Genomic DNA, 15,866 nt, shown 5'->3' on the forward strand with positions numbered 1-15,866 from the left:
ACCTATATTAAATCAATCTTGGTGTCCTCCTGGGGATATTTAATGACTGTTGCAAAGCCACCAGTGGGAGTACAGAATATTGGGGGGTGGATTTTATGATGCTCAAAACCAGTGTCTATTGTTAAAATAATTTATTTTAATTTCTCAGCAATAGAGTGAAATGTTTTAAAATATCCTACTGATTAAATCTAGAGGACATCCCTGACCCAACCCTTCCAAATATAAATTCAGAACATATTTTGGGGTCTAAACCCCTTGATAAGTGACCTATAATATTTAAAAGTTTTGAATTGGTTCATGTGCTACAGATGTTTTCTTTTCATTATAACACTGCATTTAGAGATTCATATTCAATATTTATTTAGAAGAAACTGTTCTATACTGTTCTCCTATTGATTGTTTGATTTACTGATCATTCTCTAGTGTATTCCCATGTCCAAAAAGCAATGCATGTTTTATAATATAAGAAATATTTTAGTTTTTCCTGACTTTTGGAGAGAATTCAGGTGTGTATTAGATACAAAATCAGCTCACAATCTCCCTATATTTTTCTTAGTAAGCTACAGCCCTCCAGTTTTTAGATAGGTAATATTAAATAAACTGAACTCTGTGTTTTTCAAAATTCTCATATTGTAGGGCTATTTGTTTAGACTTATACAGTGCGCCTATCAGGAAACTCTAAATCCATGAACAATTTAAAATGCATTTTATAAAATAATTCATCCTGAGGCAGTGTCAAAGCTAAAATAGCCCCGATCCCACCTAAACTGATGTTCCCCTGTCCAACCATTCATCTACCTTCAAAATGCCTGAGTAATAGATAGGCTGTCCAACATGTCCTGAATGCAAATAATTTCAGGTTATGTCAGACCAAGGGAGGAATTTGTTCCAGAATAAAGTGCCCTTTGCTGAGAAACTCCCTGTCCCCAGCTGAACAAATCTTGGGACTGTCAGCCCAAACATCTTGGCTGACCTCAACTGCCAGTTAAAACATGGGAAGAGTGGCAGTTTCTAAGATACATAAAACCCAAAGCAGGAAGGAAGTTATAGATCAAAACATGCATCTTGGATTGCAACAGGAAGTGTAATGAAAGTGTGCAGTTTTTGGAGCATAGACTCCCTGCAAGGAATACTGCTATGTAATTGGACAGCCACTTTCCGCACCAGCTAAAATTTCACCTACATCAGGTTTAGACTCCAGTAAAGTGCAATGCAGTAATGTAAGCTGGAGGTGACAAAAGAATGGGAGAGTGAGAGATCACATTCAAAAGACACATTCATAACTTTTTTGCCAAGAACAGATGGAAAAAAGCATTCTTGGCACCTCTGCTGTCTGTGTATTCAGAACAGCCAAGGATCTAACAGAATCCCCAAGTCATAAACTTCCGTAACAAAAGGCTGGAAAATCTTCAGTGCAGTGACATATCACTTCTGTCAAAAACCAACAAAGGAAGTGATAACTTACCAATTTACCTTTCTGGACCAAACTTCAGCTAACTAGCTGTCATCCAAGCCCCAAGCTTGGTTAGACACGAGGAAAGCAAATCAATTGCACAAACTTGATCCAATCAAACAGAGATGTAGAGTTGAGGGTCATCAGCATACTGATGTTACTGCAACCCACACCTTCCTTCTATCTGCCCTACTGGCCCTATATACACACTGAACAGGATAAGTGACAGAATAGAACCCTGCAGTACATCACAGAAAAGAGCCCTCAGGGCAGATGAGAGCAAATATTACCTTCTGAGACCTCTCAGAGAAAAGAATTGGAGCTACTCAAGCCTGACTTGAGAGTCTGTAGGCATATTGATATCAGCCCTTGGTGATGTTGCTGGAGTGTTACTTTGTCACCACACAAGTCAGCATGCAGTATTCACATGAGTCCTGATGTGCTTTTATTTTACAAAGACCATCATCTCCTTCAGCTCTCAGGACAGTAGTGAATCTATGACTGGGTAGGGAAGTTTTCTCCTGATTGCTCTGCTACTTTTTCTTCTTGGTTATTGTCGCAGGGTGCTGCTAGAGAGGCCTTAATCAGCTCCTGCCACTGCAGCCCTAATCGGGGGGATTGGATTGGGTCTGGATAGATAGCCTGATGCTTGCCTGGTGACTGGTCACACCTGCCAGCCTCATTAGCAGGAGCTATAAGGCTGGGAGGAAGTGAGAGCAAGAGGGGAAAGTCAGGCTCAGAGGGAGGTGGGGAGTCTCCTAGTCTGTTGCTGGCCAGGCCTGTGGTAGGCCAAGCCCCTATAAAAAGCCTGTATATAGTTGGAAACTGGTGGTGGGGACTTGATCATAAATAAAGAGCACCAGCCTGAATTGTCAGTACTTGTAATAAAATATTTATTAGTCTAAGGGTATGTCTACACAGCCAATGTTAGAGCGCTGCCACTTTAATAAAGAATAAATAGTGGGGAATAAAGAAAAGTGGGGTTGCCCTTATAGTTAAAATCTAGTATACAGAAAACAATCAGCATATTGCAGAAAAGTGTAATTTGACATTCAAAAAAGGGATTACATATCTGCTCAAAGAAGCTTCTGAAGTCTTTATCCAATTACATTGTTTTATCTATTCAGATACTTTAAAAAACTTAATTTACATCCTTCAGTCCTGCAGTCTGATCTGGGTGGATTCTTGTGTGTGTGAAGTCCTGTTAGAGTCACTGGGGCTCTGCAGGGGTGCAAGGGTCCACCCACACAGATCATACTGCAACATCTGGCCATTCTGATCACATGGTTGGTAAACAATGAAGTTTGATGAACAAATCTGGCTTGAAATTTATCCAGACCATCTTCAAATATATATGTAAAATACAAAGTTTGCTAGAAACAGAAGTATGGACAATCTTGGAAATAAAAACTCCTTATCAGACAGAAATAACAGAGGATATGACAAAACCTACATCAGAAATCCTATAGTAAATCTACAGTGCTGAAATGATGGTGGTATAACTTTTTTTCATTTGATTGTTATATTTTATTTAATATGAACTAATAAAATTATAAACAGTGTTCATTGTTCATCAAGCCATAATACAAGGCAGAGTCAATATATCAGTCACTCAAACATTTTGAATAACAGGAATCTTTTATACCAATAAAGGGTGGTATCCATATTGGGACACATCCCTGGCTATGAGACAGATGTCCTGCTTCATTCATAACCCACCATTCCTAGCAGCGAGGATATGTCCAGTTATGAATAAAGGCATGCTTCAGAAAGTGTTGATAGGATCAATAGAGCAACAGCTGTTTTGTAAAATATCTGTTCCTTTATCTCTGTTCCTATTGTCATACAATTCTAGTCTTCTAAATTCAAGTGTTGCATGTAGAGGAGCCAGGTCTCATGGAATTTATTGTGCTGCTCCCTTACTCTATATGTCCTATTCACTCATTTTAAATAGTTGACACTCATTTCCAGTGGTCTGACTTTGCTTTTAAATTTGATTTCCACAAATTCAGTACTTGGTTTCTTAATAGCTCACAAAAAGGCTTTCATTCTAGCCACCACTTGGGAAAACATCCCCAGCGCACACTGACCTGAGGAAGGCTACTAGCCAAAGTTACAAATACCTTTGTGGCCACTCCCACTCAGTTGTACCCTCTGCAGCTGAAAGGAATAAAAGAGTTGTGAATGGTCTTCAATTGTAACACACTGTCAGCTTTATATTTAATTATTTTTTTTAGCTGCCCAGTAGGAGAATGCAAGAAAGGAGGAGGAGGAGAGTTTGGAGAAGCAGCCAAGATTGAGCTGCTCCCCAGCCTGCTTTGTGAAGTCATAGAGCAACAGCACTCCAAGAAAGCTAAGGGTTTGTAGCTCTTAGATTGGTTCTGACATGCCAGTGAAGATGAAGTGAGCTGTAGCTCACGAAAGCTCATGCTCAAATAAATTGGTTAGTCTCTAAGGTGCCACAAGTACTCCTTTTCTTTTTAGGAGTACTTGTGGCACCTTAGAGACTAACAAATTTATTTGAGCATAAGCTTTCGTGAGCTACAGCTCACTTCATCGGAAATCCACTGAATGCATCCGATGAAGTGAGCTGTAGCTCACAAAAGCTTATGCTCAAATAAATTGGTTAGTCTCTAAGGTGCCACAAGTACTCCTTTTCTTTTTGCGAATACAGACTAACACGGCTGCAACTCTGAAACCTGTCATTGGAACCAAGGTGTCAGTGTTAATAGCTAACACTTGACATACCATTAGATACTTTTATCCAGAGCAGACTTAGGCCAAGTCTACACTATACATTTACATCAGTATAACTACATCGCTTGGGGAAGTTCCCAATCCCTCCAGTCTTGTGTTATTCATATTGCCACTTTTGCATGCAAAAAAAAAAAAAAAAAAAATGCATGTGAGTTTTTGTGGCACTGTATTTCATCAACTGTTTGAAAGTGGTATTTGATCAGAAATATGCATATATGGCTACAGATATTTTAGAAATGTTCTCAGACAGATTGTAGCCGTTTGTGAGAGATGTAATGGAGAATACTTTTGCTAGAAACTGCACAAACTTTTAAAGTTTTCCCTACTGTGTGGTAGGTTTTTAGGAATTATAAGGAATTGGGCCCAAAGATGTCTGCACCCTCAGTGAAGTTTGCAAATATTGCTGATAAATGGAATATACACTCATATTGTAATTACATCACAGCCTAGGTATGCTCAGAAGGATTCTTACCTATAAAACAAGAGAGTCATGCTGAAGCACAAATCTCTTCAGGAAAAAGGAATTTGAAGTTTCAGAGAGGAGGCGTGGCTCCCTCACCCTCCTTCACCACAGGCAGTAATGGATTATGAGAGCACTGAAGAATTCAACTGATCTGTTCCACAATTGCCATGGAAACATATCTGCAGATTTGAAGCTGTTTTTCATCAGCTGGGCCACACTTAGATGTTAGTCTGTCTTTGGCCACAGGTATCCCTTGCTTCCTTATGTGCCCTGATACAGGTAGGCACTTAAGCATGTTAACAATGGGATCTAAGCACATACTTACAGTTAAACATGTGCTAAGTGCTTTCCTCAATTAGGGATGTTTTCCTGAACTGGTTTCCTCACCAGGTATGTCTACAACAGTATTTTGGAGCAAGCCTCCCAGCCAGGGCTGACAGACTTGGGCTAGTGGGGCTTGGTATAGAACACCTTGAAGTTGTGACTCAGATTCTGAAATGCAACCTCCCAACATTTCAACTTTCTGCATCCTTTAAATAGGCTGTGATTTCTGTCCCTCGTGTCTTCTAAATGAATACTATAACAGTTTTTAAAAAGAATTAACAGAACGTGTCTTGTGAAAATAAGTAACCTTTATTTTGCAGGTTTCAGAGTAGCAGCCGTGTTAGTCTGTATCCACAAAAAACAAGGAGTACTTGTGGCACCTTAGAGACTAACCAATTTATTTGAGCATAAGCTTTCGTGAGCTAGAGCTCACTTCATCGGATGCATGTCTCTCCCCCTCATTCTCTTGGAATCTTCCTGTGTCATGTAATGTTTTCTCTAATCTATGATCTGAACTTGAAAGCACTCTCTAGAGCACCCACTGAGACTATTTCATGGTATTATGCAGCTCAGTAGTAAGCTTTTGCAGAATCAGCCCCCTAAATTGTAAGGTAGGGCAGGGACTCTGGGTGGAAGTCTGGGTTCATTGAAGTCAGTGGGATTTTTGCTTCGGGGAGCCAGAATTTTACCCCCATATTTTTACTCCATAAAGCACCATGCACATCTATAATGCTATACACAAATGTTCCATACATAAATGTTGATGGATACTGATAGATGAACAATAACAATTAAAGGTAGGTTCCAACGTTCTTTGTAAGAGTTACTTAAGCTAAGGAACATTTTGAAAGTATGTAGCCACAAATGCTAAAATTCAGGAGAGAGAATCTACTCAATTTTTTAATCTTGATGTAATTTACCTTAATCTTAGCTTTAGCTTTAAAAATAAATAAATAAATAACATCAGTCTTTGATAAATGTATGGCCTTTTCCACGATTTGCGTGTTCATTGATGTGCTGAGCTAAGAAACGGTCAAACTTAGCGATTAGCTCTCATCTGAGCCACGGAATTGCAGACCATGCTCAGCAAGAAAAACTATGGTTTCAACTATGCGCCTGAGAACATTCTTCAGTTCTGCCACTAACTTTCTTTCAGGCATGGTAGCTGCTAACTGACAATGTATGCTGCTCACTCATTGCATGATTGGTAATGTATGCAGTATTCTTCCAGCCTCCACAGAACATTCCCCACTTTTTGGTATCAGAAAACAGGTGTCAATAAAAACAGTACGCTTTCTTCTTAGAAGGTGAATAGATGAGCCATTCTCGCTTGCCAATCTGTTTGTTAGGCTTCACATATTCAAACATTGATTTGGTCAGATAACTATTCTGATTGGTTGTACTCTCGGTTTGTCAGTGAAAAGTCAGCATCTAGATTCTGGCATTTCTGTTGGCCCTTCTCAGTCCAGTGTGCCATGAGATCTTGAGAAGTCATGTCCCACCCGCGTGAATTGTTGGAGAAGGATATTTTTGTGTTACTATCACTGGGAAAGTCTTCAGAAGAGTGGGACGAGACTGCAGCTAGAGAAGTCACAGGAGGTTGCTCCTTTTCATCAGGTGCAGGCGCAGCAGGTTCACTTGGGCTGGTATTCACCTGGCCTCCTTCACCGCCAGACTAAGTAGGAGAAAAAATAGTTAGGAGAGAAGGAACACCTTTCAGCACTACATCTTGTCTTTACCATCTTTCTTTGGCCTCCTTCAATTTCTGCTATCCTCCTTTCTTTGACATAGTTTCTGTTGTCCAGTGTAGGCCTACTGTGTACAAAGTTCAGTATTGCTTGGGCCACAACCACTTCCTTAACCAACAAAAACAAAATCACAACCACCATAAATTGAATTCACAATCTTGATGGATTAATTTGTACAAAGCAATATCTAATAAGACAAAAAAATTTCCGATGGCCCTGCTACCATTGCTCAGCTGTTACTTCAGTATGGAATGGAGGGCTTACATTAGGGCCTAAAAATAGGAGGGCCTAAGGTTATAGCCTTATTAGCCTATGGGTTAATCCGGCCCTGGCTCCACATCGTTGTCTGCCTCCACCTCTTCGTCAATGACTTCATCCTCTGGGTTAGGTCCATTTTCTACCAGTTCCATCCCCAATGAAGTATCCAAAGGGCTCTTGGCAGTGGAGGTGGGGTCACCACCAAGGATAGCGTCCAATTCCTGGTAAAAACAGCAGGTCTGAGGCGCAGCACCAGAGCAATGGTTTTCCTGCCTTGCCTTCCAGTTCGCATACCTCAGCTCCTTGATCTTTGCTCTGCACTGCAGTGTGTTCTGATCATAGCCCTTTTCACACAAGCCTCAAGAAATCTGCCCGTAGGTATAGAAATTCCAATGGCTGGAGCGCAGCTGGGACTGCACAGCCTCCTCTCCCCAAATACTGAGCAGATCCGGCAGCTCTGCATTGGTTCAAGCAGAAGAGCATTTGCTGTGTGGAGCCACCATGGTCAGCTGGGAAGACGTGATGTGAGATGTGAGCTCTCCATGTCGAGCAAACAGGAAGTGGAATTTCAAAAATTCCTGGGGCTTTAAAGGAGATGGGGCAGATGGTTGCTTACCTGGCTGCAGGGCAGCGGAGTTGGAATTGCTGACCAGAGCGGTCAGGATGAGCATTGTGGGAGACCCTCAATTAAAGTGATAAAATCAAGTGCAGTGTCTACACTGGCATTTTGGCAACTAAACTTTTGCGTATAAAGCTCTATGACTCTCATTGAGGTGGTTTTATTTTGTTGCTGAAACTGAGGAGCTTTGTTGCCGAAAAGGGCCTTGCAGTGTGCACCTCCACTGTTTCATCGCTAAAACTCTGCAGTGTAAACAAGGCCTAACTTTTACTCCAAGTCCACGGAGCATACTTTCAATATAAATCCTTAAATATTACCCATACATACAATGATTATGAGTCTTGACCAGTTATGAGCTTTCTGTACATACCTTACGTGTTACTCTTCAAGGATATACACCCTGTAAGATGTGTTTGGTGTTGTGAGTTTGTCAGGTCTGGGGTGAGAGTTGTTTGCAAAGAACAGAGAACCCTTTGCCAAGGGGTCTCTGTGTCACAGTGGTATGTAAAGAAATCCATCTTTTTGTTTGCCAGGAATCAATTCTTTTAACAATTTAGTGTTGACTGTCTTGTCTTCTCTATCCCTAGACTTTCTTTCAGAATCTGTTCTTCTGGAAATATCCTTAAACATGGTGTTGCAGGCTGCTACTAACGATTCCTGAGAGCAATTTAATTTTATTGCTATTATCTTTGTTACCTTGCACTCCAGATTTTCAAGATCAGTGATACTACTTTATCCTCAGAGTAGCTCCTCCTACTCTATCAGGGAAGGAGAAAGCGGGGGCTACACAAGACACTAATATTGAACAAAAAAATCTGAGTTTGATTTTTTCTCCCATACCATTCACTCCACTTTGGATCTGTCTTTAAAGGGATGGTGGAGGGACTTTCACTGAGTTTACAAGGAACCAATGAACACCGGATAAAAAAAACAATCACTCAGATGGCCATGGGTTGATGGCGTACTCACCTCATTGTGCTACTGAATGCCAGAAATCTCATCTTAAAAACTGATTGGTAAAAGTGAAACCCTGGTGGAGAGCATCACTGCTAATGTCTACCATAGACATAGACCTTTTCCAGTGGTATCTTATAGTAGCATTCCTTGTCCACAGAACTTGCATCTCTAATAACAGCAAGTGCTCTGGTGAAGCAATCAAAATATAATTGAAGAATGTTTTTCATAGATTCCAAGGCCAGAAAGGACCATTGTGATCATCTAGTCTGACCTGTATAACACAGGCTATAGAAGGTCTTGAAAATAATTCCTTTTGAACTAGAGCATATATTTTTAAAAAGTCTTGATTTTAAAAAGTGTCAGTGATGGAGACTCCACCATAAACCTTGGTAAATTGTTCCAGTGGTTAATTATCCTCACTATAAAACATTTGCTCCTTATTTCCAGTCTAAATTTGGGTAGCTTCCACTTCCAGCCATTGGATTTTGTTATACCTTTGTCTGCTAGATTGAAGAGTCCATTAGGAAATATTTGTTCCCCTTGTAGGTACTTAAAGACTGTGATCAAGTCATCCTTTAACCATCTCTTTTTTAAGCTAAATAGATTGAGCTCCCTGAGTCTATCGTTATAAGGCATATGTTCTAATCATGTAATCATTCTCTTGGCTCTTCTCTGAGCCCTCTCCAATTTATTAACATCCTTCTTGAATTGTGGACACCAGAACTGGACACAGTATTTCAGTAGGGTTGCACCAGTACCAAAGAAAGAGGTAAAATAACCTCTGTGCTCCTACTTGAGATTCCCCTGTTTATGCATCCAAAGATAGCATTAGCCCTTTTGGCCACAGCTTTGCACTGGGAGCTCATGTTCAGCTGATTATCCACCATGACCCCAAATCTTTTTCAGTCACCACTTCCCAGTAAGGGCACCGGAACCTTTGTAGAAGTGGGGGGCGGGATGCAGGGTAGCATGCCCACACAGATTTGCTACTTGGCTTGTACTAAGCATGCTCAGATGGACTGAGCATGCTCAGTAACATCGGTTGAAACCACTGCCCTTACTGTGCCCACTATGGGCAGGCATGGGTCACCTCTTGGAGGGCAAACTCATATGTTTCTTTTGTTAAAAAGTGTGGGGCATGGCCCTCCCACTTTTAAAAGTGTGTGTGTGGGGGGGATTGCCCGCTGCTCCCTTTCCCGGTTCCAGCACCATTGCTTCCCAGGATAAAGTCCTCCATCTTCTAAGTGTGGCCTATATTCTTTTCTCCTACATGTATACATTACATGTAGCTGTATTAAAATGCATGTTATTTGCTTGTGCCCAGCTTACTGAGTCTTCCAGATCACTCTATATCAGTGACCTGTCCTCTTTATCATTGTTGATAACGTCAAGGTATTTTCTATTTTATTTTATACATACCAAGTTATAAAAGAAATAAGCACCGTGTGTCGTTTGTGCTTTACTATCCAAACTGGTCTTTATGTCAGTCATTATGTTTAAGAACCTTATATTTAATAGAGGAATGGCATTCCATGGTAACAAATGTTTTTGCAGGGTGTTATGGAGAAGAATATTTCCAACATACTAACCAGTAATTTTTCTTATATTTACATTAGTCACCGAAATTATATCTTCCTTAGAGTATTTATTTTATTTTATGTCCTCTTGTTTGTAATGTATCTGCAGCAGGCTGTAACATAAATGGAAATATTAATAACTATATTCTAGTTTGGAAAAAACACTCTGAAACATAGCTATTAAATAAAGGTCACTGATGAGAAGGAACCAGAGTTCTCTCTTTGATATTTATAAATGATTAATTATTTTTAGTGTGACTTGTCCATGTCAGTTTCAATGATGTTGCTTTAGAAAATCCATTATGAAAAAGAATAAACTAGTTTATCAAATCAAATGGGTATGACAATAAAAGAGGGACAACCATCCATTGCATGTTTATAAAAATATTCTGTGTTCAGTTCCCATTTTGCTCTCTACATTGGTCTTTTGAATGGAGTTGCTGCTCTTTCCCCGGTCTTTTCAATTCCGAGGATTTGCAACGACAAAGACTGATGACAAGCTTGTCTCAATTAGTTTGCCAGTTTACCTGAAAAGTATGAGCTCAGTTCTTTGCCTCTTAGGACAAATCCTGTTGTTAACTAACAGGATAGTCCAAGTAACTAATATACTCCCGCTGACTTTAATGGGAGATGAAGAGGAATTTTAATGAGCTTTACTAATCTCCTTGATTTTTGGCTGGTATTTTCTGTTGAAATACCTTTTCCAGCTTCCCATGTTTCACAACAAGAAAAGGAGCATATAATACAGGTTCCCAGGCTTTGTTTGCCTTAAGGACACTTTTTGCAAATCCATGTGGTGCAGCATCCATACATTGCCTCATCTTCTGCGGTATCAATTACTTTTCCTGCTGAAGCTCGCTGTCACCATCATGTAGCTTACAATCTAAAATAGACAAGACACAGGGCAACAGTTCAGGTAAATGAGGACACAGAAAGTGTATTAGTTAGAGGACAAGGAACGCTTCTTCCCAGGAAGTAGTGGGTTTTAATGGGAAGAGAAGGCACTTGGTGGCCAGGCTGAAGTTCAAATACTAACTTTCCATTTATAATAACACACTCTTTAGATGCTAGCTACATATATATTAAGAATTTTTGAAATGTAGACTCGGCAAGATGCAGCTTTAGGAAAGTGCACATGCAAAGTTTTAACTAGAAGCAAAGCCCTTAAAATTCCATGATTCAGCTTCGGTGTCACTTTCTGCATCATGAGTGAAAAGTTTCTGTGGTGGATATTTATAAAACTCTGCTGTAGAAATCTGAAAAATAAAATATTTGCTATAACCTCAGTACTTTAAAGCATGGTTTCGAATACATACATCCTCTTTTACTTTATTTTTGATTGTCTAGTAATGGGTCTTACTAATGTTTTGTGGAGCAGTTCTTTCATTTTTTTATTGTTCTTTTCATGGCTCCAAAAAGACTACTGTATATACTCGATCATAAGCCGGTTCGTTTATAAGCCGACCCCCCCCTCCCCAAGAGGGATAAGTAAAAATGGAAAATTTTTATGACCCATTCATAAGCTGACCCTATAATTCAGGGGTCAGCAAACTTTGGCTCCCAGGCCATCAGGATAAGCCACTGGCAGGCAGACATGGTTTGTTTACCTCGAGCGTCCAGAGGCATGGAGGTAAACCTAAGTAAACAAAGTGTCCTGGCGTGCCAGCTGCTTACCCTGACGGGCCGGGACAGGAACTGGTGGGGAAATTTTGGGGCGGGGAGAAGCTGGAGGTCAGGCGAGTAACCCCTGTGACCACCCCCCACAACCCCACCCGTAGCCAGGGTCCCCCACACTCTCCCTATCCCATCCCTTCCCACCTTATTTGGGGAGGGTCAGGGGAGGATGTCTCTGGCCTGGCTGGAGCTGCTCTGGCAGGCTGGGCAGCGTGGCCGCAGCCTGCTCCGGCGGGCCAGACCAGGTGGTGCGGTCTCAGCATGTTCCAGCAGGCTGGGCCGGGTGGCATGGCTGCAGGGTGCTCCGGTTGGCCGGGCGGCGCGGCCACAGCCTGCTCTGGGGGGCGGGGCCGAGCGGCATGGCCGCAGCTGCTTCAGAGGCTGGGGGGACAGCAGCATGGCCAGAAGCAGAGACTCTGGCCCCTCCTCTTCCCTTTTGGCTGTGCTGGCTGTGCTGCCTCTCCTTGCTCCCTCTGTTTGGAGGGAAGGGCTTTGTCCCACCTCTCCCTTGCTATACCCGTTCATAAGCCGACCCCCTTCTCTGGTGCTTCCAGGGCCGGTGCAAGGAGGTTTCGCGCTCTAGGTGAAACTTCCACCTTGCGCCGCCCCCTCCCCTCGGCCCGGGGAGCCCCCCTGCGGCAGCTCCCCGCCCCCGCTGCCCCCTCCCCTCGGCCCAGGGAGTCCCCCCCGTGGCAGCTCCGCGCCGCCCCCTCCCTCCCCTCGGCCTGGGGAGCCGCGTGCAGCAGTCCAAGATATAGAGTTAAATTCCCAATTGTATTCTTGATGACTTATGGTCACTTAAGGCCAATTATCGCTTTTCACAGGAATAAACAAGTTTAGTCCCAGGGTCCTGACCAAATTCCATTCTGGGAATTATATTCTGCCTACCAAAATTTCCCTGCAGATGAATTTGGAAAATTCATTTTATTTGCTATCCTAAATTATTTTGTGTTACTATGCATTGACCCACAGTTGGCTCACTTTTCCCCAGAAGTGACTGAATAACAATGATGGACTATTCCTGTGTGTACAGCATGGTAAAGTTTTAGTTTGTTTGGTTTTATCAGCTGTTTTATATAATTATCACTCAGCCTTGCTTATATATATATAAAAAATGTACGTTTAAAGCTTGTTTATCCTTAGGTCAAGCAGACCTAGTGATGGAGGTGAAAATTGATGGATAATGGGTGACAAACCTCATTTACACTAGAAGTTGTGTGCTTTGCTATAGGCAAGCTACTTCTCATTTTTATGTTTGTAACTAATGTCTCATTTTGGTAATGTTCTACACTATATTTCTTCATTTATTATGTGGCTTGGGAATTTTGTGTTGATGAAATCTTAATCCATATATTTCTGTTTTTTCTCTCTCCTGTTTTTAGGTTATTGGAATATTGGATGTGTTCACACCAGATGTAATACTGGAGAAATTTAATGATTTGTAAGTTTTTGGTTCTATGAGAAATCGTAGGCATTAGCTTGTGGTTTATTTCTGAATTACAGTTTAATGTCAGTATTATGTGCTTGCCTACAAAATTTCAAAGGATTGTAAGAGAGTTAGGTGCCTATCTGCCATTGAAATTCCGTGGGAATTGGTGCATCCCTCCCTTAGGCACCTTTGAAAATCCTAGGCTTAACGTACTGATTTCATATCAGAGAAACAAAGGGCCAAATTCTGATCTCATTTAAATTGTTGTACATGTAGAGTAAACCCATTACCTTCAGTAGATTGTAGTATGTTTCCTCTATTATAACTGGGATCAGAGTTGGGTCCAAAATGTTTTAAAATCACTCATCATTTTCTACTGCATGCATCCAATGAAGTGAGCTGTAGCTCACGAAAGCTTATGCTCAAATAAATTTGTTAGTCTCTAAGGTGCCACAAGTACTCCTTTTCTTTTTCCTCTGGTAATACATATCTATCCCATGTTGTTTAAAAATACAGAGTTAAAAATAAAAAAGTAGAAAACGAAACACAAAAGTTGGGTTAAGCCCAAACATGTGGACTGAATGCCCCCTCTGCCCACACAGGCCTCTGAGGCAGAGACCTTACAGTCTAAAGTGCCTGGAAGGCTGTGTAAAACGTCACCCAGGAGTTCTGAGGGTGCAAGAGGCAGATAGAGGCTTCTTTTCATGACCAGAAGTGCAGAAGTCTGCTGCAAATGTGTTGTATACACTCTCAGCAAGCTGTACAGTGTAAGCAAGTACAAATGTGTTTACAGTTAAAACAGAAATGAGGGGAAGCTTTTGTGCATTAAAGGTCAGATGAGTCATTCAAGGGGAGATCTGATTGTTTAATTTTTGCCAACTAGTCATATGGGAGCTTGTTTAGTCTGTGATATGAATTTGATCTTACTATAATGCAGCTGCCTTGTGGCTCAAAACAGCAGTGCTGGGAAAGGCAGTTCCACCATTGCCAGTGCCCTGGGGCGTTATTCCTGTCTGAATCCTTTAGGAATTGGAAGGAGCATACTTTAATGTGGCTCCTACCCCTACTTTTTAGAGGGAAGCATACACTTAGGTCTGCCATCAGCATCATTCTGCCAGACAATGTGGAAGAGGTAGTAGAGCCAAAGCCCACCCCTTCTGAGACCCCAGGTGCTGTCCCAGGTGGCACCTGACCATTTCCCCCACATACCCACACCTCCCCAGCCCTTTAGCTCAAGAAGTGCGAAGATAGGACCCTGATTCTGCAAAAATTCATGCTTATGTTGAATTTTCTGCTCTGTGAGTAGTTGTGTTGCTTTGTTAGCACTACCCACAGAACATACAGTTAACTTTATCATAGAATCGTAGAATTGTAGGACTGGAAGGCACATCGAGAGGTCATTTAGTCCAGTCCCCTCAGCTCATGGCAGGACTAAGAATTATCTAAACCATCCCTGACAGATGTTTGTCTAACCTGCTCTTAAAAATCTCCAATGACAGAGATTCCAGAACTTCCCTGGGCAATTTATTCCAGTATTTAACCACCCTGACAGTTAGGACATTTTTCCTAATTTTCAACCTAAACCGCTCTTGCTTCAATTTAAGCCCATTGTTTCTTGTCCTTTCCTCAGAGGTTAAGAAGTATAATTTCCCCCCGCTCCTTGTAACAACCTTTGATGTACTTGAAAACAGTTATCATGCCCCCTCTCAGTCTTCTCTTCTCCAAACTAAACAAACCCAATTTTTTCAATCTTCCCTCAGAAGTCATGTTTTCTAAACTTTTAATCATTTTTGTTGCTTTTCTCTGGACTTTCTCCAATTTGTCCACATCTTTCCTGAAATGTGGCGCCCAGAACTGGACGCAATACTCCAGTTGAGGCTTAATTAGCACAGAGTAGAGCAGAAGAATTACTTCACGTGTCTTACTTACAACACTCCTGCTAATACATCCCAGAATGATGTTTGCTTTTTTTGCAACAGCGTTACACTGTTGACTCATATTTAGCTTGTGGTCCACTATGACCCACAGATCCCTTTCTGCAGTACTCCTTCCTAGGCAGTCATTTCCTATTTTATATGTATGCAACTGATTGTTCCTTCCTAAATGGAGTACTTTGTATTTGTCCTTATTGAAATTCATCCTGTTTTCTTCAGACCATTTCTCCAGTTTGTCCAGATCATTTCGAATTTTAATTCTGTCCTCCAAAGGACTTTCAACCCCTCCCAACTTGGTACGTCCGCAAATTTTATAAGTGTAAACTCCATGCCATTATCTAAATAATTGATGAAGATATTGAACAGAACCGGACCCAGAACTGATTCCCACGGGACCCCACTCATTATGCCCTTCCAGCTTGACTGTGAACCACTGATAACTACTCTCTGGGAATGGTTTTCCAACTAGTTATGCACCCACCTTACAGAAGCTCCATCTTGGTTGTATTTCCCTAGTTTGTTTATGAGAAAGTCATGTGAGAAAGTATCAAAAGCCTTACTAAAGTCAAGATCTACCACATCAACTTCTTCCCCCCATCCATAAGGCTTGTTACCCTGTCAGAGAAAGCTATTAGGCTGGTTTGACATGATTTGTTCTTGACAAATCCATTGT

The 15,866-nt window shown here is 41.4% G+C and overlaps 1 protein-coding gene across 2 annotated transcripts in view; it reads left to right on the forward strand.

Annotated features, from left to right (window-relative positions):
• Positions 1 to 15,866, forward strand: part of LOC144275420 (mitogen-activated protein kinase 12-like) — a 73,702-nt gene that overhangs the window by 11,590 nt on the left and 46,246 nt on the right. For both annotated transcript variants that reach the window (XM_077834604.1, XM_077834613.1), the window contains exon 3: positions 13,213 to 13,271. In XM_077834604.1, the coding sequence (XP_077690730.1) occupies positions 13,213 to 13,271 (59 nt within the window). The remainder of the gene's footprint in view (positions 1 to 13,212; positions 13,272 to 15,866) is intronic.

The sequence above is a fragment of the Eretmochelys imbricata genome, chromosome 1 (assembly GCF_965152235.1).
Source record: "Eretmochelys imbricata isolate rEreImb1 chromosome 1, rEreImb1.hap1, whole genome shotgun sequence".
In the NCBI taxonomy this organism is placed as follows: domain Eukaryota; kingdom Metazoa; phylum Chordata; order Testudines; family Cheloniidae; genus Eretmochelys; species Eretmochelys imbricata.